This window comes from Ailuropoda melanoleuca, chromosome 19 (genome assembly GCF_002007445.2).
Source record: "Ailuropoda melanoleuca isolate Jingjing chromosome 19, ASM200744v2, whole genome shotgun sequence".
Lineage (NCBI taxonomy): Eukaryota > Metazoa > Chordata > Mammalia > Carnivora > Ursidae > Ailuropoda > Ailuropoda melanoleuca.
The window spans coordinates 26,818,331-26,843,042 of NC_048236.1; the positions used below are offsets into that span (position 1 = coordinate 26,818,331).

The window sequence follows — 24,712 nt, forward strand, 5'->3', positions numbered from 1 at the left end:
TATATTCCTAGATGTATTCACTTGCTTGAGTTTCTTCCATCCTACTTGAAACTCTCACCATCTCTATTTCAAATCTATGGTGAGCTTTTCAAAATTAAGCTGTATGGATACAATTTTTTAAATCCTTTTTGGTTGTGCTTCCCTAAAAACTTGACTTCAAAAAATCAATAATGATAATTCATTAAATCCCTTAATTTCACACCCAACGGTTGTTTTTGATACCTGTAAATGGTACTGAAAGAGGACTTACTTCAACTACCTCCAATTAGGCCGCAGTCTGTACTTTCTAATTGATTAAGTTCTTTCCAGTTTATCGCTTCCATCAAGCAAAAGACCCTACAGGCAAAGCATCCCCATGATTGGGAACCAAAATTACCCTCTCAGCAATAAGGACTGCCCTGATCCAGCAAGACCAGCATGACTGGCTCCCAAGACAATGACTCACCTGACCTTTATTGCCCACCTGCATGTACCCGCTGACATTTGTCCCACATTTTTCTTATATAAACCTAGAAGTATTTTTGACACTTTGGAGAGAGCCTTTGGGAAACTAGTCTACACCCTCCCATGTTGGCCACACTGAAATAGATTCTTTTCTTGTTTCACCACCAGTCCTCTTTCTGTCTTTGGATCTTGTCAGAGATTACTAACCAAACCTGATCTATTTGGAACCCCCAGAGCCAGGTGCTCTTGCACCCCTGTGCCCTGGCTACAGCATCACCACCGTACCAAGCATCCAAGTTCAAATCTTGACATCAACTTTGGCATTAGCCCCCAAGTTTTGCTAATTCTTCCTTAGCAATATACTTAGTATCCCTGAATTTTGACTCTCATTGCTTCCACTACAGATCAAACTTCGAGACCTCATGCTAATATTTTTAAAGGGAGGGGGGAAAGTACATTATATCTTCTAAAAAACTACGTTAAAATTTTTTTTTCAAAACTAAACATAATTATATATAATGTGAGACCTGAGAACTTAGAACAACAGCCAACTTAGTGTATTGATGAACAATGCTATTAGATGCTGTAATATCATATAATCATTCTTCAATAATTTCAATTAATTTTAGAAATTAAACTACAAATCCATGTAACTGTTGGTCTATGGTTTCCAATTTTTCAGAACTAATAGTATATAACAGCACTTCCTTTTAAAATAAACCTCAAAAAGTCTGTGTTTGTGTATATGAGCAGGGGATGTATTTTATGCCATTTTTAAAACCACGCACCCCCCTCTCCTTTGCTGCAACATTTGCCAATCAACCTGTTTGCAAAATTTTCAGCACTCTCTACATGACTGTTCAAAAGGCAAATTTGTTTTGCCTTTAGACATGGGTAGATACCATATTAATATAAGTTTCATCTTGTACTCTATAACACCTTCCTTGGCTAATTTCAGTAACTCCTTCAGACACATCATACCATTCAGATGATCAAAAAACTCTAAATAAACTGTTTTAAAATTTCCTGATTGTACTCATTCAGTTTAATCAATCAATTTGTTCATTAAAGCATCTTAGCCCCTATTAGATGCCAACCATTGTGCTATAGGATGGGAATACATAATAGAAAAATACATTATTCATACTACAAAAGAATTTACAGACTAGTGAAACAGAAAGTCATGTTAATAATTACAGGATATAATTTGATGTTATGAAAGGCCATAAGCTAATACCTGTGAAACCAGACAAGCACTTATATCAGGTGGGGAAAGGGAGGAATCAGGGAACATTTTCCATAGTGTTGACAGGAATGAAATTTGAAACAAATGGTGGAATAAGAAAAGGAAGGACATTTCGGGTAGACCTGGCAGCATGCTACATTCCAGAAACTACAGTAGTTTGCTATGGCTAGAGCAAAGGGGAGCGGAGTGGTAGGAGGTGAGGCTAAAGAAGCAGAAAAGCAGCCTATCTTGAAGAAAATTACATTCCACGTTAAGGGGTCTGAACATAAGCCTGAACATGAGAAGGAGTCGTAGAAGAAATTTTAAGCAAGAAAACGAAATATTCAGACTAGCTTAAAAAAAAAAAAAAATCACCCTGTCAGTAATGAAAGAAAACACCAGACTAGAAGGAAAGAAAATAGAATGTTACCGCAATAATCCAGGTGGGAAATATTGAGAACACAAACTAAGAAAAGGGCAGTGGAAATGGGGAAAAGACAGATTCAAAAAATATAAAGTGGAGTCTATAGAACTCAGTGCCTAGAGATGGGATGATGATAAGTAAGTCTAGTTTGACTTCCAGGATTTCTGGTGTGAAAAACCGTGTGGATGGTGATGGCACTCAGTGTAGGACAGGCTCATCACCGCTTTTCATGTTATGAAATGTGTCATGTAACTCAAAAGTCAGCTCTCAGTCCTCCCGTTACATGAACTATCAGCAGGAGCACTAGGAATTATTGTTCACACGCTTTTCCTTAAAACTGGTTTCCAGGACACCACATTTATCTTGTTTTTCTCCTACCTCACTGGCTGCTCCTTTCCAATCCCCTTTGCTGTTCCTCCTCATCTCCCCAACCTCCACAAACACTGGAGTGACTCCGAGCTGTCTAGATGCTCTCACTTTCCTTTGACCTGTAACTACTCTCTTGACTTCATTCCATCTATGTCTTTATAAATCACCTATGCTGATTAACCCTCAAAATTTGTAACCCAAGTCTCAACCTTCCCCCTAGATTCATATATTCAATTGCCTACTCATGATTTCCAACTTGGATGTCTAAAAGGCATCTCATCCTAACAAGTCAAAAACAGAACTTCTTTTTTCAGCTTCTCAGCCCCCAAAACCCCTACTACTGTACCAAAACTATTTCTGCAGTCTTCCCCCAACTCGATAAATTATAACTCCATCCTTCCAATGCAGGTCAAACTGTCTTAAAGTTATCTTTGATTCTACAATTTCTCTCACCGCCCCCCCCCCGTTCACTACCTGAGAAAATTCTATTAGCTCTACTTTCATAATATATTCTTTTTTTAATAAAAATTTATTAATCCAACATTTGCCTATGTTTTAATAATTCAATATGTAGTAAGAAACGAATAAATTTTATACGTGATATCTACGTCATAATATATTCTAAATCTGCGTTTTACTGCAATTATTCTGCTGTGGCCACCATCACCTCCTGCTTGAATTACTGCAGTAGACCCTTATCTGGTCTCCCTGTGTGGGGGCAGAGGGCAAGCTGCTCCAAGATGGGTCATTGTGATATAAAGATCATTTACGTCAAAAAGCAGACTCAGGAAAAGGTTTTACCTTCCCCACAACTGCCTAAAAAAAATTTACAGGACCTGCTCCAGGAGAGAGCTATCACCATAGATAACTACATTATACTATGAACTAGATATGGTAGACAGAGAAGAACCTAGCAAAGCCTGCTTGATCAGTCTTCTACGTGCCATTGTTTCTGAGTGGCCCGGCAAACATTTACTTACCAAGCAACTACTTATATTCCTGTGAACTACAGTCCTTCCCTTTGAAGTTCCAGACCCCCTACCCTTCTCCTTAGTTCATTATGACATGTATCTATCTATAGATAGATATCTATATCTATATATCTATCTATAGATAGATATCTATATCATTTTGCCTGTTTTGGGAATTTCCATGTCTATGTGGATTCCCCATATGTACACTATTAAATTTAACCTTCTCCTGTTAATCTGTCTCATGTCATTTTGATTCTTAGTCCAGCTAGAGGGACTTTGAAGAAGAGAGGACATTCTTGCTTTCCCATACCTGCTTCTAGTTTTATCCCCCAGGTAATATTCTCTGTATCATGGCCAGAGTGACTCTTTTAACCATAAGTAAGATCACGTCACCTATCTGTGTGAAACTTTTCAGTGGCTCCCAAAATCCTTACAGTGGCCACCCATGTGCTGTGCAGCCCACTACTTTACCACTCTAATCTCATCTTCTATTCTTTTCCACTTTCCACTCTACTCCAGCCACACTGGCCTCTGCTGTTCCTCAAACATCCTACTAAACACAGTCTTCAGGACTTTAACTCTTACTCGTTCTTCTACGTGGAACAGCCTTCCCTCAGTGATCAGTATGGCTCATTCCCGGACTTCTTTTAGATCTTTACTCAAATACCACTTCTTCCCTGACTATTCTATTTAAAACTGTCAGCCATTCTTCAACCCATCCTATTCCCTTTCCTTCATTTTTCTTCATAGCACTTTTTACTACCCAACATACTTCAGATACAGTGAATTAAGGAGTTAATGAAAGATGAGAATGTACATTATCAACAAGCGTGGACCCTTCTTCTGTAACAGACTGTGCGGGAGAAGAGAATACAGACCAGCACCTACAAGAATCAAAACAAGAGGTAAGAATGCTAGGATCTGAATTCTAGCTATGTGACTAAGCTACGACTTAATCTCAGATTCAACATACCCTTTCAAAGGAAAAAAAAAAAAAGAATAATAACAACATTACCATTGTGTGACTATATCAAATGACATATGCATGTAAAATTCTTAGCACAGTAAACGCTCAAAGGTAAGTCATTCATATTTTTATTACTAAACATAATTAAGACAGGACTTTTCATTTTTTAAGAGGTAAAACTGGAACACACTTATATGCTGAACAGAGAGGGAAAAAAGAGAGCTGAAGAAAATAAGAGGAAGGTGATGATATTTAAAATTCCTTCTGGGGCGCCTGGGTGGCACAGCGGTTGTGCGTCTGCCTTCGGCTCAGGGCGTGATCCCGGTGTTATGGGATCGAGCCCCACATCAGGCTCCTCTGCTGTGAGCCTGCTTCTTCCTCTCCCACTCCCCCTGCTTGTGTTCCCTCTCTCGCTGGCTGTCTCTATCTCTGTCAAATAAATAAATAAAATTCTTTAAAAAAAAAAAAATTCCTTCTATTAACCTATTTTTTTAAAAAACTTATCAGCAAAGTGATACACCTAGATTTGCTTTTCACATACAAAACACATAATGCCTTTTACTATGAAATCAAATTCAACTCAATATTATAATCAATATAAAAATGCAATCTATTTTTCAGTGTCTAACTACTAGACTTACATCTAGATGATTAAGCTCCCATCCACTCCATATATTACCACCAGACAAATCTTTCTATATATAGCCTTATTTTGCAGAGACTCCTAACATCTTCCAACCTCAATTTCTGTGCTACCTTTCTTCCATAGCTTAAAACTCAGTTATTAACTACACAGAACAAACTGATGATTACGGGGGCGGGGGGATAGGCAGGGGGATGTGTGAAATAGGGGATGGAGATTAAAGAGTACACTTACCTTGGTGAGCACTGAGTAATGTACAGAACTGCTGAATCACTGTATTGTACGCCTGAAACTAATGTAACACTGTACGTTAACTACACTGAAATTAAAATAAACACCTTAATTAAAAAAAAACAAAAACTCAATTACCAGCTGAGAATCTTGTTATCAAAATAAGGGCCACGTTTCTAGCCTCCCTTACAGCTACTGCAGCCTTGTTACTAAGTGGAGGTAGTAGGTGGCAGCTTCCTCCAACCTTCTTTAAAAGGCCTATCCCTTTGTTTTTTATCTCTTCTTTCACACTGCTGCCTGGAAAAGGATGTGACAACAGAGCTCTATCCACCACTCTGGACTGTTAGCATCAGATCCAATCCCAAAGAATGGCAGAGCAGTAAACTAGACAGAGTGAGGACCCCATGAAACAGTACCTCCACCCTAGCCAGAGACTGTGTTTCTAAGGGATTTTTACGTGAGAAGGAAATCTTAATTCCTCTTAATTCCCCCAATCCTAACAGATACATATCGTATGAATCACCATCATTTTCCTAGTTTAATATACTCATTATCAAATACTCTAAGTCTATCCACAATCCGGCACTGGCTTATTTGCCCTTACTCCTATTTTCTCTATACACCTTTTGATTTTCTGTCACTACACCTTTGCGCATATTAATCTCCTTTCTTGGAATGCATCCAACCTCCCATTTAGAAGTGTTATTTGTCCTTCCAGTCCCAGCTTAAAGCCCACTTCCACCACAGAGCCTCCCATGGTTATTAAAGACAGATGTGATCTTATCCTCCTTTGAACTATTAAGGTACATTCTGCTTGTGCCACTCAACTAGCAAGGCTTAGTCTTCCTTTTAGATGTATAATCTCATATCCCCAAAAGGTTCTAGGGTTCTTAAGGACTCTCTGCTTGGGCCAAAAAAAATTTTTTTAGAGAGGCCCTGTCCACGTTTTTCTAACGGTCACTATGTCCAGAGCAGCGCTTTACATAATGTGCTCAATGTCAATTAAAACTCTTGATAAATTTTAACTCAGTCTATGAGTTTTTACCACCCAAACCCAGTAAATCCTTTATCAGCTAAAATTCAAGGGTAGCCTGACCTAATGTCCAGATTGTAATAAAATTTATTGGCTATAAACAACACAAAGTTTGTGAATATGGGAGTGCAAATAACTCTTCCGGGGCGCCTGGGTGGCACAGCGGTTAAGCGTCTGCCTTCGGCTCAGGGCGTGATCCCGGCGTTGTGGGATCGAGCCCCACGTCAGGCTCCTCCGCTGGGAGCCTGCTTCTTCCTCTCCCTCTCCCCCTGCTTGTGTTCTCTCTCTCGCTGGCTGTCTCTATCTCTGTCGAATAAACAAATAAAATCTTAAAAAAAAACACAAAACTCTTCCAGATACTAATTTCATTTCCTTTGGATATATACCCAGTAGTGGGACTGTGGGATCATACAGTAGTTCCTTTTTCAATTTTTTGAGGGTCTTCCACAATGGTTGTACCGATTTACATTCCACTAGGGTTTCCTTTTCTCGACACCCTCACCAGCACTTGTTTTGTTAAGAGTGGACCTTAAGTATTCTCACCAAAGTGTTCACACCAAAAAAAATCTTTTTAAAAAGGTAACTGTGGCAGGTGATGGATGTGTTAATCAGCTTGATTATGGTGATCATTTCACAATGTATACATACATATATCAAACCATCATACACTGAACACCTTAAAATATACAATTTTTATTTATCAATTATATACCTCAGTAAAGATAGGAGGGAAAGTTCATATTAAAGACAACAGTCTAGAACTTATCCCAGAAAGAAAGAGGCCACCAGGGAAGAGGAAGTACAGTTCCCTTATTTTTAAAAATTAATGCTTATAAAATGTCAAACGCATACAAGGCACAGTAGAAAATACAATGATAAACTGTAGACCTGCCCATTAGCTTAAATACAAAACACAAAGGACTGAGGTAAAACAGAATAACAGATGTGGATGACTAGATTAGTTTAAGAGTTATCATATTTCTCAGCTTTGTTTTGCTACCATTGGACTCATTCCTCTAAATAAAACTGTCACTTCTTAGTAATTCTAAAAATACATCCTATTCCTCAGAAACAAACTGAATTTAATGCGCTCGGAAAGGAGGAATTTGAAGGACATGCAGTTTTTACACTGTATAAGAAGGACTGGAAAACTTCCATTTTTGAATGTAAATCTGTCTTACAGGAAATCAATAGAAGACCTAAACAGGTCACCCAACAAAATGCTGAGTAATAAGGTAAATCATTTTAAGTATTAATTAGATTAAGTTTTAAAAGTGGCATTTTAAGTACACCTTTGAACTAATAATTCCACACTAAAAAATTTATCTGGAATCCTTTCTCCAAAAAAAAAATTTCAAAAGCAATTTTTTAACGGTTGCTTGAACTTTATCTGACTGTAACAAAGAAATGAAGAATGGTATCAAACTGAGCCAAAATTTATGTAAGTTTGGCTAAGGCATTTTTTATCTACTAAATGTATACAAAGGAGGTTGAACACAAGCAATTATCAGGGATCATTATATCTACCTTGAAAGATTATTGAGAATTAGAAAGTATAAGTTAAGCACTGCTATATTTGTAATAAATGATAAACTTGCCAGTATGTTCCTTTAAAACTCTAAATCAAGGGCAGGAAATTCTTTTCTGTAAAGAGCAGAAAGTAAACACTCTAGGCTTTGCAAACCAAGAAGCAAGGTGGAGGATGTTATGTAGGTTCTTTATATAACAAGAGAATACAACTTTGCACAAATTTTTATTGATGAAATTCAAAATATATTAACACTTGCATACAATTTTCTGATAACACAGGTCTACTAATAAGAATGAAATTATTTTGGGAGGGATAACATTTCACATAATTGGGGTCCAAAGTTAGCGTTCTCTATCATCAAACCAATTGCAAATGTTCATCTATAGAACCAGCCTCAGTTCCTGAGCTTGACAAAATGGTCTGGGCCAGCCATATTTACTTTGCTATGCCTCGCTCTAATACTAAAGTTGCTTGAGAAACAAATTAAAACACACCAAAACCTCTTAATTTCCAAGAGTCTGCTTCTAAGACACTGCAATTCATCTGAATATTAAAATTTTAAATTTCTTAACATACAGTGCCTTATCTTTAACAATCATTTCTACACAGCAATTTATTCTTCCTTGACTCTTAGCTGTAGACTAAGTATAAACAAGGAATACTACTAAATGCAGAAGAGAAATCTAATCCTCTTAAAAAATCTTATTATGTAAGAATCCAAGTTATAAAGGAAACCAAATAGGGAATTAAGGAAACAGAAAATAACCAGGATTAAGTAACTAAGGGCAGTAAATGACAGAGTAAGATAAAAGCAGAGAAGAGTTGGGATTTCTCTATCAAACGTTGCGGGGGCGGGGTTCGATACCACTAAAATTTAATGAAAATGTTTCTTGAACACTTATGGCAATATTAATTTGAATTAAATATTTAGTTTTTAAATTTACTCTGAGTATTACTTTGGAAAATGTACTCATCTGATTCCAACCATTAATTTAAAACTACATAACTTCACACTGATGCCTTTGCAAAAGAATACCTCATTATCTTTTTCAAGTTAGCTCTATTCAAGTAATAGTTCAGCCTGACCATCAAGGGCCCTAGACTAGAAAATCATTATTTTTGCCATAAAAGGATGTACCTGACTCCTACAACTGCCAAATTAAAGGAAATTCCTTGCTACTAATAATAAATGAAGATATTAAACCACAGTGTTGACATATTAAATATTTAAAATATTCTCTTACAAATGATAAAATTAACAACTTTAGTTTTCTAATGACCTCACTGAACTAGATGGTGGAAAATCTAAAAACCAACTAAACAAGATACACAAACCTAACAGAATGGGGCTGGGGAGATAATACTGCCAAATATAAGCATTAAAATTTAAAAATATCTTTTTTACACCTTTTTCAAGAGAGTCCAATGAGCTTTACAAGAATAATTTAATATAACATTTCTGGGAGAAGGGTAAAGACCCACTGATTTTTGTGTCTAAATATTCACATTTCTGCATCTTAGCACTTTAAGCTCTATTACAAAAGCATTCTTATTTGACAAGTCTCCTCTTGTCTAGTAATTTGATGTACTACAGCAATGAAAGTTCTTAAAGTTTTCAAAGTTAAGGAAATAGGCTAAAGTGTGAGCAACAGTGTAGAAGTTGGCAAGAACTTCTCATTACCCATTTACTTTTAATAACCCTCAACATATTTTTTTTTAGATTTTTTATTTATTCATTTGAGAGAGCGAGCATGCCAGCAAGAGCTCAAGCAGGGGGCAGGGTTAAAAGGAGAGGGAGAATCAGACTGCCCGCTGAGCAGGGAGCCCAGACATGCAGGGCTGGATCCCAGGACACCAGGATCATTACCTGAGCTGAAGTCAGTCACTTAACTGACTGAGCCACCCACGCACCCCAACCCTCAACATATTTTAACCTAAACTAGTGGCTAACATAGGGTGGAGAGCTGGCAGAAACAAGCATGTATATTTTGGGAATGTTCTCTAGGTTTAGTATTCCACCCTAAACCAGAACCAATTTTCTACATATTTAACAAATTTTTTTTTAAAACAATTTATTTAGGGGCGCCTGGGTGGCACAGCAGTTAAGCGTCTGCCTTCAGCTCAGGGCGTGATCCCGGCATTATGGGATCCAGCCCCACATCAGGCTCCTCTACTGTGAGCCTGCTTCTTCCTCTCCCACTCCCCCTGCTTGTGTTCCCTCTCTCGCTGGCTGTCTCTATCTCTGTCAAATAAATAAATCTTTAAAAATAAAAAATAAAAAAAATAAAAAATAAAAAAATTTATTTATTTGAGAGAGAGAAAATGAGAGAGAGAGAGAGAGCATGAGAGCGGGGAGGTTCAGAGGGAGAAGCAGACGCCCTGCTGAAAAGGGAGCCTGATACGGACTTCATCCTGGGACTCCGGGATCATAACCTGAGTTGAAGGCAGTTGCTTAAGCAGCCGAGCCACCCAGGTGCGCCCCTAACAGCCAAATTTTTAAAAATTGTGATTCTATTCACACAACTGTATTGTCAGTGTTGGTACAAAATTCCTGATCAGGGGCAGCTGGGTGGCTCAGTCGTTAAGCATCTGCCTTTGGCTCAGGTCATGATCCCAACGTTCTGGGATCGAGCCCCGCATCCGCTCCCTGCTCAGCGGGAAGCCTGCTTCTCCCTCTCTCACTCCCTGTGCTTGTGTTCCCTCTCTCTCTGTCAAATAAATAAATAAAAAATTAAAAAAAAAATTCCTGATCATTCCTAACTTTCATTTCCTGTGGTTCTAAAGGTGATCCAATTCGAATACACAGCATTTTTTTAAACTCCATTAAAGCCAGAAGTCACAGATTATTTTAGATTTGAACAGCATATCCGAGATCATCTAGACTGAATTTTTTGATTCTTTAAGAAAAAGAAACACAGACTCAAAAACATACCTAGGATCACAAACTAGGGAGTAACAGAGCTGAGACCTCAACTCTACTGCCTTGACTCAAAGCCGTTTTAACCAGACCAAGGTGCAGAAGACTCCTCAGACACCTCGAAATCAGAATTACATACACGAGAACTAGTCAAGAAATTTCCATTTCAACAACTACTTAGTGTGAAGAAACAAATTTATTTCAGAACCCAAAAGTTTTAAAGAAAGTACATTTTTATTTTCATAGTATCGTAAATATTAATGGAGCTCTGATAGTTTAGTAAATTCCCATAGTGTAAAATTCCAAAGTATCGCTACTTTCATCTTAATATCTTAAGTTTAAGAAAAATGATCAAATTTCTAATGTTAAATTATTTTCTTCTACTTAACTACTCACAATGCAGTTAGGGTTCCAGTGCAGTGTAAAAGATGAAGGCTGGGCATCAACACATCTAGGTTTCTATCTCAATTTTACACAATACTCTGCTAGCTTAGCAACAAATATCAACCTCTCTTGACTCCATTTCTCGTCTCCTGATAGTGATTATCATATCGACAGTAACTATTTATTGTAAAAACTTAGTGCCAGGAATATTATCTACATTGTTTCTAATTCTCACATTTTATAAGAGGCATTATTCACCTACTTTACAGGTGAAGAAACTTAGGCATGGAGAGAGAAAGTTTTCCAAGAAACTGAACTAGTTAGTAGCTGAGCTGGAATTTAACACGAGTTTTGCCTAACACCAACCTAGAAATCTATAAGTCCTTGCATTACACTATTTTGCTCATATCCTGATTGATCCTAGTGTGGTTAAGTGAACAAGTACCATATTTGCAGGACTATTAGGGAGATAAAATGATAAAACAAATAAAAATACATGCTGAGGAAACATACTGTGGCACTTTCTCCAGTTATCAAACAAAAAAATGAATTTTAAGTAAAAGATTTAAAAACTATGCTATTGATACTATTCTTATTACTATTAACTTAAAAGTGAGCATTGTACAATTAAAGGATATATTGATTTTGCTTTTAGAAGTAACCCTGTAAATTATACTGTAAAATAGGTATCTTCATGCCTATTCCAGTAGTGGAAATAAAATTACTCTGAAAGTCCCATTAAATCACATACAAATTTAAAGTATTTAATAAAATTAGAAAAAATGGCATAACCTGACACAATAGAAGAAATCAAGGGATCGTGATACCAGTTTCTACCCTTCCAAACAGATAAAAATACCCTCTGATGTACAAGAAAAGACAATGAGCAGATTTTAATACTGGAAATCTCTACAAAGTATCTATATTCTAGTGTCAACCTACCTTCACCACTACAAAGAGATGAAGATACTATCACTGTTGCTCTGACAGTCAGGATGCTTCTCTAGGTTTGTCATGTCTTATACCAGGAAAATAATCAGTAGATAGTGTACAGCCAATTCTGTGTGTAGTCCTTGACTCTTTTTTAAAAATTTAAATTCTAGAACGGGGGTAAAAAAAAAAAAAAACAAAACCTAGGGCGAATGTAGGGCACGATTATTAAACGCAGCCTAAAAGCAAAACTAGAATTGAAGATTTGGTTATCTTTTACCTATATCATGCCTTACAACTAAAAGCATTTATTGGCCCAAAATGAAAGGTACTATGCACTTCGGTTATATGTCCTAATATATGTGACCTGGTAACACAACTTCTTTACATAAAAATCAGCAATACCTCTATGACCCTGGCTCTTTTCCCTAAAAATGGCCAACGCGTTAAACTCTGTAATCCCCACACAAGTAATGACACTCTGACCAAGTCAATTCTCCCGGAGTTACATCTAGACAGAACTACTTTTTTTCCCCACTGTTTTTTAACCTCCTTTGGAGGCAAAAATCCCGAGAGAACCACACGAACCGCACAATAAAGGGGCGTTCTTCACCTGACCCACCCCCTGCATTAAACATTCATTCCGTCTGAAACCCTGTAAATCGCAAGAGGAAGCTCGGACAAAACTGCAAAATTCCGGAAACACACAGAAAGAAAAAGGAGAAACAGAGGAAGAGAGGGAAGACGCGGGGGAGGGCAGAGGCAGCCTGTCAACCTCCAGGGAGCTGAGGCTGGAGTGGAGCAGACCGGGAGGACCCCGCTCCGGGTCAACGCCAACTCCCACCGCCGCTCCCTCCCCTCACCTCGATCTCGCGGATGTTGTTGGAGGTGACGAAGATACCGATGCCAATGGGGATGAAGATGAGGCCGATGATAAAGAAGGTAGGTAGCACCGTGCCAGCCGTAAGGATGGGCTGCCAAGCCGGCAACCGTTGCTGTTTGAAGGCCGTGTTATCCGGTCTCCTGTTCTTAGCGGTGCCCCCGGGAGGACACGGGGGTCCACCATCCACTTCATCCTTCGCGTTATAGTTCATCGCCATCGACCCCCACGGCGCGGCTCCGCTACGCGCAGGTGGACCACCCAGGGGACCCTCCTGCTGACCCTGACAGAAAACGCGCAGGCGCCGCTGCCGCCGCCACCTCCGCCGTAAAGGCGGAAGAGGCGGGACACCCTTCCGCAGACGGCCGCCGACCGGAAGCGGGAGTGGGCTGGGGACGCCAGAGGGAGGGAGAGAGGAAGGAGGGAGAAGACTGAGGGACAAGGGGAGGGGAAAAGGGAAGAGGACAGAAGGGGGAGGGGAAAGGCGGACGCACCGTGATCATCTGCCCTGTGACGACAAAGTGAGGGCCTCAATCCCCAGAGCGTGGAGCTACGTTGCGCCGGCGCGTCGCTGGAAGCGAAGAGGTTTCGACGCTTACGCAATCGGTGTGTCTTTGCTTCACTCTCCGAAGCTTCTGTTCTCACTCACCTGCTTCCTGCTGTGGTTATCATGGAGACGGCGGTGCTAGGTCGCCCGGCCCAAATCACCTTCATCAACCCTGGAACTGCGGACAAAGAAGTCTTTCTGGTGACTTCGGCGCCGGACAAGTTTTTGTCTTAACCTCGAAATCCTCTCTGAAGGGAATCGGCGCATTTAAAAGACCCTACCAAGGGAGCTTGAGCCTGGTGGGATGGCAGTGTTTGCTTGGGTTATAAAACGGCGATTTTCTCTAAAATAAATAAATCTCCGCTCAAGGCGCAAATGTAAACGTTAAGTGAGATGCGTGGTGGGTGACCCTTTTGTATTAAGTCAAGAATAAATCATGCCAGTTGGTTAACTCTATTGTCTTGCCACTTGTTCTCACTTTTTTCCTCCACTAATGGTCTTCATGTTACCTTTTACCTTATTTTCTGTGTCCGCTTTTCTCTTTTGCACATTGATTTAAGAACTCTTGTAATAAGCTGTAGGTCTTTACTACTGATAGTCAAAAAACCGCAACAAATTGCGGCATCATCATAAAATGAAATACTATGTAGATAGTTTAAAACTGCTAAGTATTTGATGATCCAAGGAGATTCTCTTGATATATAAAAAGTAGCTAAAATGATACCAAAGTAGTATAGGTATAGAGCGTAAAGCCCAACGAAAACGTGGCAATCTATTTTTTGTACTATATATTTTTTGTACTTTTATGTATTTTCCAAATTTTCTGCAATAAGCATGATTTGTAAATTTTTAAAAATATATATATAAATTTCACATTATATTGGCATCTTTGAAATCCAGACCAGAGGGTAAAACACTTCATCTGAAAACATACGCAAACTTTATTTTCTTTCAGACTTTGTATTTATGCCTTTTATAAGGTAAACCAACGAAAGGGAAATGAAGAGTGTTTAGGCCTCAAATTTAAAATTAAATATATTTTCAAAATGACTACAAGTCTCAAGATGTGAGTCAATCAAATGTTTATCTGGCAGACAATTGGCTTGCTTATATGATATCCATTACCTCTCAAATTCTTAGCACTGTTAACATAGATGAGTATTTTTTGTTTTGATCTACACAAATTTACTTTCAACCTAGGGCTCAAATGGAAAACATTGACTTATCACAGTTAATGGAGAAGGCATGGAATACTTTTGCTAAGTTCCATTGGTTCCTAAAAATGTGTGTAACAATATTGGATATAATGGGAAAATATAAAGCATAAGGCAAGTTTTTTCTCCCCATCTCTACCTATATTATCACATCCACTAAATGTTACAGTTCCCTAAGAGAATTACTATCTCAGCATTTTGTATAAATGGTCAGTTGTTTTGCTCTCAGATTTTTGTTGTTCTCGTGATCTGAGTGATGGGAATACGTTTATCTGGCATTTTCTTTAGTTTTGTTTGTTAACTCCTTGTCTCTTTTTTTTCTTATTAGAAATTCCATTTTGACTGAAACACAGAGTCATGGAACTGAAAGCTTCCTTAGATTCTTGTCTAAAACTTATATTTTCAGATGAGGGCCAAATAGATGAAATGACCTGTTTCAATCTCTTGATATCCTTACAGTTCCTTTTCCTCTCTACTGTGCCATCACAATATGCTGCTTTACTGAGCTAATATTTTTTTCATGTCCACATCATTAACTCAGGGGACTCAGAATTTTATGATTTCCTTGGTTATACATTGTTTTCTGATTGTCCTTACCAGGTAGTTTTATGTTTTTTGTTTTCATTTAATCTGATGAAGTAGAAAATCTTAAAATGTTATTCAACATTTTTGGGGTAACAAAAGAGTGGTCTCACAATGGATTACCAGTATATGCATTTTTCACTGTGGTTCCTGGGAGTGACTGGTGTGTGTGTGTGTGTGTGTGTGTGTGTGTATTGATGATACACGTAGATCACATTTGTATTGTTCAAATGATTGTTCACTTGCTGATTCCTGGGAAAAGAATTTATGTGGCTAAATGATATTCATGCTGACTACCAGGTCGACACAGTAAGTGTGCAATGAATGCATGAGCCCAAATATAAAAGTAAATCCAAAATGATAAAGCAGATGCAAACCCCATGATCTGAAAAGATATATATGAATAGCTTTTGGCAGGATAGTTTTATAATACTTCCTTATTTTGTAGCTCAATTGGTGTGTTCAGGCTACCGAACTAGGTAACTAGAAACATTAAAGAAAAAATATTGAATAACTATTGAGAAACTTAAAGAATTAAGAAGAGGAAACTGAAGCTGGTCTTTTTACTGTTTAGCCAAAGTGCCACACAGATTTGCTTGTTAGACTCCTTTGAGTATTCGGTGCTGCTTAAGCTTTCTAGTTTCTAGCCATATTCAAGTCATTTCACTCACAGCTGTAGTATAACAATGTTTGGGAAAATTGAAGAGACCTAAAAAATGTACCACAGTTTTTACCAGCATGAATTTCAGAGAAAGTTCTTAGGGACTGGAAATGGTTTGAATTGTTTTCAGTGACTGGGTAGTATTTTTGCTTGTTTATTTTTGAAGGAAAAAAAATTTCTATTCAGTTAATCATGGCAGCTTACTTTAGAGAACTTTGGTGGGACTAAATCATATTCATGTTTAATTATCCGAGAAGATGTTTAGGGAAAGAATGATAGAGAATTGTATAATAAATTTAATTTGTTATATTTATTGCCTCAGAGATTGGTTCCAACTAACTTTGAGAAATTACTGCTTTTAAAGTTGACCACTTACTGTTTTTTATGTTGTGTTTTTATTAAACTTTTTCAGTTACGCAGTTAAGAAAATCCTTTTGTTCTCGCTTTGAGAGATTGTCTGATTAGCCTGAGGTCGTTGGTGTTGTGATGAAAGGTTTTGCAAGTGCATGAATAATAATCATAGTCAGTAGTCAGAAATAACAAGTCAAACAAGATTATCTTAATGGCTGGTCTCAGAGGAAAAAGTAGGCAGCCTAAGAACCTCGTTTTTGGGAAGGAAATTAAGGTTTCCTTTCTCATAATTCCACACTTCCTTTAAAAGAAAATACGTAATTCTAATAAGATTTCAGACTTCGTGACTCCCACTGTATAGACTCTCTCAGTTGATTACGTCCCATGGCGCCATGAATTATAGATAAGGTCTTTTCTTCAAATATGATGTTGCCATCTCTAAGTTGACAGTCAACTGACATGTATTATATGTATAATAGTGAAATTATTTTTTAAAGGGGACAGACAGAGGAAGGAAGAGACTTATTACTCCATGAGAATAGAGACATGGGAAAGTAGATCTTTAAAAATGTTTAACAAGGGGTGCAGGGGTGGCTCAGTCAGTTAAGTATCTGACTCTTGATCTCAGCTCAGGTCTTGATCTCTGGGTTGTGAGTTCAAGCCTCACATTGAGCTCCACAATGGGCATGAAGCCTACTTAAAAAAAATTTTTTTTTAATGTTTAACCACTTATAATAACATTTGGACTATTTTTAGACATACATTTTTCTGTTTCTTCAAGTTTTAAATTATGAGAAGTCTTGGGGGGGAAGTGTGGCAGGCTTTTCATAATTATTTGTTTTTTTGAAACACGGGTCACTACTACCTATGAAGTTATTTCTTTAAAAATATTCTTGAAAGATGACTTTCACAAAATGAACTTAAATGTGAAAATCAACTTCTACTGAGCCTGAGAAAGGAAACACTTTTTTTTTGTCAATGGAACTAAGTGTTTATGACAACAAATAACCATGACCTCCTAGACTGCCCTCTGCCCAATGCGTGTAAGGGACAGGGTAGGGGTTCATTCAGCAAACTGTTCCACAACATTTTTATTTTCACTGAATCTTCTGAGAAGAATAACTTGCACTCGGTGTCTTCAGTTCCTAACCTGTTCAACCTACTGCTCCCCCACTTCACACCCCACTTCCACTGAAACTGCCTTACTAATTCCTATTCATCCTTTAAGATGCAAGACAGTAGCCAGTTTGAGGAATCTTTGTCCCTCGGGCTGTGCTAAGAGTGCCTCTCAACGTTCAAGGCAGCTTACACATACTTCTACCTTGCACTCACTGTAACACTGAGAAATATGTTTATGTCTGTCTTTTCTACTGGATAAAGCTGCTCAGGGTCAGAGACTGTTTTTATTTGTCTCTATATTTACAACACCTGGAAAAAAATGCCAAGGTCTTAAAGGCATTTAGTAAATCTTGTTGAACTAACCAGACCTACTCTCAACTCAACATTTTAGTGGGAAAGACAACTTGCCAACAAACAAATGAAATATAATGAGGTCAGTGCCATATAAGATGTGTGCACAAGGGGTTATAGGAGATGCCACACCTCATCATCTTTATGATGTCAAAAACTAAACTGTGAGGAAATGGGTCCTAAGGTCTGGGTGATATTATGGTTCTCCATGCAGGAAAGAATAGGATCAAAAATAAAAGAACATAGGGAAAGTTGAACCATATTCAGCACTCATTATTGATGATTTGCAAGACTCCATACCCTGGCTGAGCATGTTCCTTTTCTCAAGATCTTAGGTTGTTTCCCTGGAAACCAAGATCACTGTTACTCCCCATTCTTGAGTTAGCTTATACAGTCCATTTGTCCCGCTTGTCTACTTGCAAAAATGCTCTATGTGGAAACCAATGCGTGGCCTCTGAGAACTGAAAATGACTAACCACCCTTTTCTTGTTAAATGGCATAGGCCAGGGGCGCCTGGGTTCGGCTCAGGGCGTGATCCTGGCGTTCTGGGATCGAGCCTCACATCAGGCTCCTCCGCTGGGAGCCTGCTTCTTCCTCTCCCACTCCCCCTGCTTGTGTTCCCTCTCTCGCTGGCTGTCTCTCTCTCTGTCAAATAAATAAAATCTTTAAAAAAAAAATAAAATAAAATGGCATAGGCCATCTAGTGGTCTGATGAGGAACCTTTGTCTTTGCAGAGAGCCTATCTTCCCTTAAGATCGGTGATTACTGAGAGTCTTCTTGCTTAATCCAGATACTCTGCATCTAGAATCTTCAGTGGGCACAGAGATTTCTACAAGGGAAGGGTCAGCAGCCAGAACAGTTTGGTAAGGAAGATCTGGCATTGAATAGTCTGGCTGAGGTACTCCTCCTAGAGGAGCAACCCCTTGGGGTTAGGAGTCAGTAATGGGTGCCTACAAACACCCTGCCACTTTGACTAAACATATGTCTTGCTGTCAAAGAGGAGAAAGAAATGTGCCCTCCAAGCCAGGAAACTCAAAAATGAAAACGTGATTGTGGTCATGGAAAAGTTATGTGAAGATTGGAGGAAAGGAGATAGGGCAGCTAGAAGAGTGGGAAAAGGCCTCTCCCTAGATGGAATTATATTGCCTTTTACAAACATTTATCCAGTATCCAGTATTGACTCTGAGGAATATGCAAGTCCTGTCTTCAAGAAGCTTACAGCCAACCTGGAGAGACAACTTTGTACATCAGTGCTAATCAATAAAGACAGAATGGGAAAATGGACTCCTGAAGAGAAAGAAAAAAATATTTTCTCCTTCGAGACATGCTGCAAATAATGCCAATGGAAACTAAAGGAGGACTGGTTATCTTTAAAAAAAAAAAAAAAAAAGGAATNAAAAAAAAGTGATCTGGGAAGTCCAGGGAACTGCATTCCAACCATTATCTGTGGATGATAGGACGGTATGCCTGGAACCATGCAGTCAGTGAGGATTGCCCCAGTTGAAGGAAGGCCTCAAGGTTTAATATCTTTTATAGGTTCCTTGGGATAGCATTAAGCACAAATTTCAGAAGTACATGTTAATGACATTAAAAAACTAAAACAAAAAAAACCCAGTATGGGGCGATATGCCCAATTGCCAACATGCATGGAGCCCAGGGAACTTGCTGCAGTTTGTGTGCACACGGAAATAGCCTGGTGCTCATTAAACGTGACTCTAGCCCAGGGCTCAAGGGGAACAAATGCATTTGAGCAAATATAGAAAGCCCAAGACCTTCCTTTTCCTGGGAAGTCATGAAACAAACAGTGACTTTTGGCCAGTGCTCTTAAACCATGTGCACCCGAGGGGCTCTGCTCCTCCAAAAAGAGGCCTCGTTACTGCCTTGTGGGCAAGACCCCTAACATCTGCAGCTTCCCCATAGAAAGCATCTTTGTTTAGACTACTTGCTTGCCTGCTTTTTTGATATGCAGATCTTTAAACAACAAACAGCCATTCCTTTGTCCCAAAAAAGGCAGAGATAAGTAGGGATTGGCTATGGACCACCAACTCTGGCACAAAGCTGATAAATAAAAGGGGTCAAAGAATAGTCCCACGGTCACCCCCATCCCACTTTGCTGAAAGCATTACCCAGCAGGCTCTCTCGAAGCTGGGCTGTGGCCTGCTGGCAAAAACCTCGGGAGCCTTTGTTCTGCTCAGTAACCTACCTTTAGCCTGACAGCAGAAAGCAGTAAAGTACTATCTGAATATCGACTGACAGTGCATTTGGTGGAGATAAAGGGCTGAGGGACACTCTATAACCAGCTCTATCTCTTGGTGCATAGCAGTGTCCATGCTACTGAAGAATCGGACTATGCTGTAACTCGGGGAAAGTCTCTCATTTTGGCAGATCTGCTGTACCATTGCTGCTTATTCACAGTGAAAAACGCCATATTTTTAAGAAAATAGGAAATGCAGAGGTGAAAACTAAAGGCAAATGATTTTAAATAAAAAGGTGAAGGTTGAAGGCTCATTTTAAATGATTTTAATTTTATGAATATTATGTTCCAACTCAAAAAAGAATATTGCACGATGTTTTTATATCACAATTGTTACTTTTCTCACTCTGTAGTGAGATTTTGATAAACATGGTTGACTTTGGGAATAACACAAAGAGACTGTCTTAATTGGCTAAATGATTTCAATAACCTGTGAAGAACTGAAAGGAAGATATTACATTCATATAAAAGACAAGTAGATACCCATAAATTCACTTGGCTGTAATGAAAAATAATTAACTTTTCATGTACTTAATAAAACTTAAAGGAGACAAAATTGAGAATGCTGTGAAAATACAATGTAACTCCAAAATTTTTCAATGCACTCTTTTGCTTTTGAAAATCCGTTCAACTGCAAGACTTTTAAGAATATCTTGATCGCACTGTAAGCCTCTTACTTTGGAGAACCTGACATCCGATGTCTTTAAAACAAAATCTAAATAAATACAATCTGCACTGTTAAAAATAATGAAATGTGTGAATGTTAAGGTAAAATTACCCAAATAACATAAATGAAAAAAAACACCAAAAAATAAGTGTATTATATCATGACGCCAATAAACATTTCTATTCGAACTTACTAATCTACAGCATTTTGCATTTTCCCTATGTAACAAACACAGTTGTTATCATATAGTTATGGAGTAAATGCTGAAAACCTAAGACAATAAAATAATAGTGTTCACTAAGCAAAGTTAATTCCATGAAACTCTCCCAATTTTTATGAATTTATTACAATAGCTCTTATTGTTTTTCCTCTTTGCCTTCTAATTAGTATTTTTAGCGGGGGGATAGCACTGGAGTCTGAAGGGGGATACATGCTTCAGGTGCCACTTGTGGTGGTGGTGTTTTCTTTAACTTCCATTTTGCATTTTTGTTATTTTTGGAATCGTTGCTCATCAAATTCATGAACACGCCCAACTTTTGCTATGTTTTTTATTCATTTCCAGGAAAATTCAACCACAGCATAAAGAGAAGGGACAAAAACATATTACATTGTTTGATCCAACATTTACTCTTGCTCTGCCACTGATTTCTAGAACATGTGAATTATTTCAATAGTGCTGGTGTCTTTTTTAATGCTTAAGCTAGATACTTCACATCATGAATTTTTTTTTTATGGTTGCCCTAAGAGACAATTAATTCTTCACATTTCGTGAAGATCTAACATCTGGAAAATGTATCCACTATCTTCATCAAACCTTAATATTTTATGAAATGCTTGAAAAAAGTCCCTGCAGAAGATACCTCAGAAAATACTCTCTTATCAAAAAGAAAGAGGTAAAACAATGGATTAGTTCAATTGTTGTACCTTAAATTGGAATCATTTCAGAAAATATAATTATTCCATTCAAAACTGATTCCCTTTCATATTGATGATTGGAGATTTACTTAAAAGATACAGAAATCATGTGAGTCTAGGATGGTGCCAGGATTGCACATGGAGGCAGTTTTCTCCGTTGGATGTGGATAGTGGGATAAGACTGTCTATGATCTTGTTTGTTTAATTCATTAGATAAGGATAAAACTATTTGGTGTTTTCTCCTTTCTGCTAATTTTTAATATTCTTTTATTTCAGAACAATTACTTTTTTATTCTTTATTAATTTTACACATCTGTCACTCAGATTCCATTTGGGTTCAAACAGAGGACTTAATCCCAGCACGAGCAGAAAAAGGCTCAGCATCCATCTAAGTGACTCAGATTGTACCACCGTCCTTACTCTGCGTCGCAAGTACCAAATTTCATTAGAAATTCAAGAGAAATAAAAACTACAGATCCAAATAGACACAAATCACTTGCAATATCTTAAAGTCAAGAAGTCTTATCCTCTAGCCTTTTCACTATTCATGTAATGAAATTCCCACAAGTTGAGAAAAAGCTATTTGATTCAAATGCTAATTTGTGATCTATCAGAATATTTTGCCATCAGAAGTATAAAAGTTGGCAAATAGGGAACTTAACTGTGTGTCAAAAAAAGATAAGATAAAAACCCTTTTTCTACTTGAAAATGTCATTACGGTTCAGAAACATTTTCAGAAAACAAAACTCATAGCAACAATGTTTTAAATCTTCACACATACACACTCTAATTTTCTTAATCATTAATCAAAAGCCCTGAAGGATACGTGATACATTGACAATCATTCAAGCTAGGACAAGCCTACTGTATTTCTTTTACTTAACAAAAATCGAACTAATTTTCCATAAAATAGTTATATTATTTATAACATCTACCAAATGTGATTGCTAATTCCACAAAGTATAACTTAAAACCTTCCAAAATTACATAGGGGAGGAAATCCAATTAATTTTTCTATTTCAAAGACTCAGTGTAGACTCGCTTCTATGCATTTGTAACCTGGAAACAAACTGTCAACTGGAGAAATGGGCCAATAGTGTTACTTGCATGGTTTTTAGTTACCCGTGTGACACTCAGAAGCATTTTCTTTAATCTCGGTAAAGTTCCATCATGTATGATTTCTGCATTCAGAAACTGATACGTCAACTCTTCGTTTATCTTTAAAGTTATCTTTTTAAAGACCTTATTGAAAACATGTGCACATTAGCAAAGTCTTTTTAAAAACCTGTATTACTGGGGTTTCAAGTAAACTTTAGATGCACATTTTCATATAAACCTAAATTCAACAGCAGCTCTGACATTGAGATTTGAGTAATGCATGTTATGCTTTTATCTTTAGAGGATATATTCTGCAACCTACACGCCTTTTTGAAAATCTATCCAAATCCTATCAAGGAAAACAAATGTTATCTGTCATGGAATTTCTTACCATTTTTTTTGAAAGATGCAGATATTACCTAGGTCAGTTTTTATTTTTTGAGCTTTCATTTGGACAGATTGTGAGAAATATCTTGATATCACAGTCCTTATTATAAGTCTCATACATATAAGCAAATAATGCACACAGAAATACAATTGAACTCTCAGTCAGAGCTATTCCCATAACTCTTACTGGTTAAACGTATATAACTTCTTTTATTAATTTGTTTCGTATGAAATTCAATTTATCAGGGGTTTTGGCACAGAACACTAGACAGGGCAACTTTTAAAACTGGCTTTACATAATTAAAATTAAACTCTTAAATCAACGTTACTTATTACTGTTGAACCATGATCAGAATCACAGCATTGTACAAGCAATAATAAAACCTCTTCTAGAATCTCCTGCTTCTGTTTTATCTCTTGAACCTACCCTGAAATATATAGGGTGTTGTACTTTCTTTTCCTTCAGAAATATAAAAGTGATGAAAGACAATAATGATAGGCTGCCATTTTGAATGCACCAGTACCGATACTCTGAAGAACTGACAGTGTGCTCTACAGATACATGTGCCAGAGACTACGAAAATGGAAACACTTCAGGAAAAAAATCACATTACAAAGTGTATTATAAAAATAAATTACATAGCATGTGCCCATGGACCTGAAAGCTTTGCAAAAGGAAATTTATTTTGACACGAAGATTGAATTGCTCTTGCTACCTATTTTCCATATTATCAGCAACGCCACTTTCAACTTTTACATTATTATATCCTCAAAAAAAAAAAAAATCACTGGAAGTAGAAAATTATTTCCAGTAGTGATCAGTAGCATGGAGGACCTTAGTGATGATGGAGGACTGTAGAAACACTACTCATTCAACAGGGGTTCAGAGGAAGTACACACACCCAGTATGTGCTTGGTTTACCATCTCATCTGGAGTTCATACGTAACTGGTGAATGACGATGCTTTCTATAAAGAAAAGAAAGATACAGCATTTTCAATTAAACTGAAAAATCAGTAGTTTATGTGAGGGTCAATACCACATCATTTCACTGAAAGACTGCGGACGTTAAACAACAGAACAGAAACAAGTACATGAGCCCAATAGCTCCCCCTGCAGTTCCTTATTATTCTTGGGTAATTTCTTTATATTGGCATATGTGCTTTATTTATTTATTTATTTTTTTTTTTAAAGATTTTTTTATTCGACAGAGATAGAGACAGCCAGCGAGAGAGGGAACACAAGCAGGGGGAGTGGGAGAGGAAGAAGCAGACTCATAGCAGAGGAGCCTGANAAAGACTGCGGACGTTAAACAACAGAACAGAAACAAGTACATGAGCCCAATAGCTCCCCCTGCAGTTCCTTATTATTCTTGGGTAATTTCTTTATATTGGCATATGTGCTTTACCTCCAAAATTCTTAAAATCTTTTAAACACTGTTTAATATTCTAATAATATTAGGTGGATTTTACCCAAGGAAAGAACTGAACACAAAGACATTAATTTCTACATGTAAGCCCCATACTGGGAAACCAGACTATTTTCTAGAAGTAACTCTATTCTTCCAGCCATACTCTTTCTAATCTGAGCAATATTCACATATTTTTAATTTCTT

The 24,712-nt window shown here is 37.6% G+C and overlaps 2 protein-coding genes across 2 annotated transcripts in view; both read right to left on the bottom strand.

The window, feature by feature from the left end:
• Positions 1–13,316, bottom strand: part of TMEM30A (transmembrane protein 30A) — a 36,421-nt gene extending 23,105 nt beyond the window's left edge. The window contains exon 1 of the mRNA XM_002925472.4: positions 12,936–13,316. Coding sequence (XP_002925518.3) covers positions 12,936–13,172 — 237 coding nt within the window. The 5' untranslated portion in view covers positions 13,173–13,316. The remainder of the gene's footprint in view (positions 1–12,935) is intronic.
• A 6,496-nt stretch (positions 13,317–19,812) lies between these two features.
• Positions 19,813–24,712, bottom strand: part of FILIP1 (filamin A interacting protein 1) — a 173,250-nt gene continuing 168,350 nt past the window's right edge. Inside the window, exon 7 of the mRNA XM_011232635.3 lies at positions 19,813–24,065. Coding sequence (XP_011230937.1) covers positions 24,025–24,065 — 41 coding nt within the window. The 3' untranslated portion in view covers positions 19,813–24,024. The remainder of the gene's footprint in view (positions 24,066–24,712) is intronic.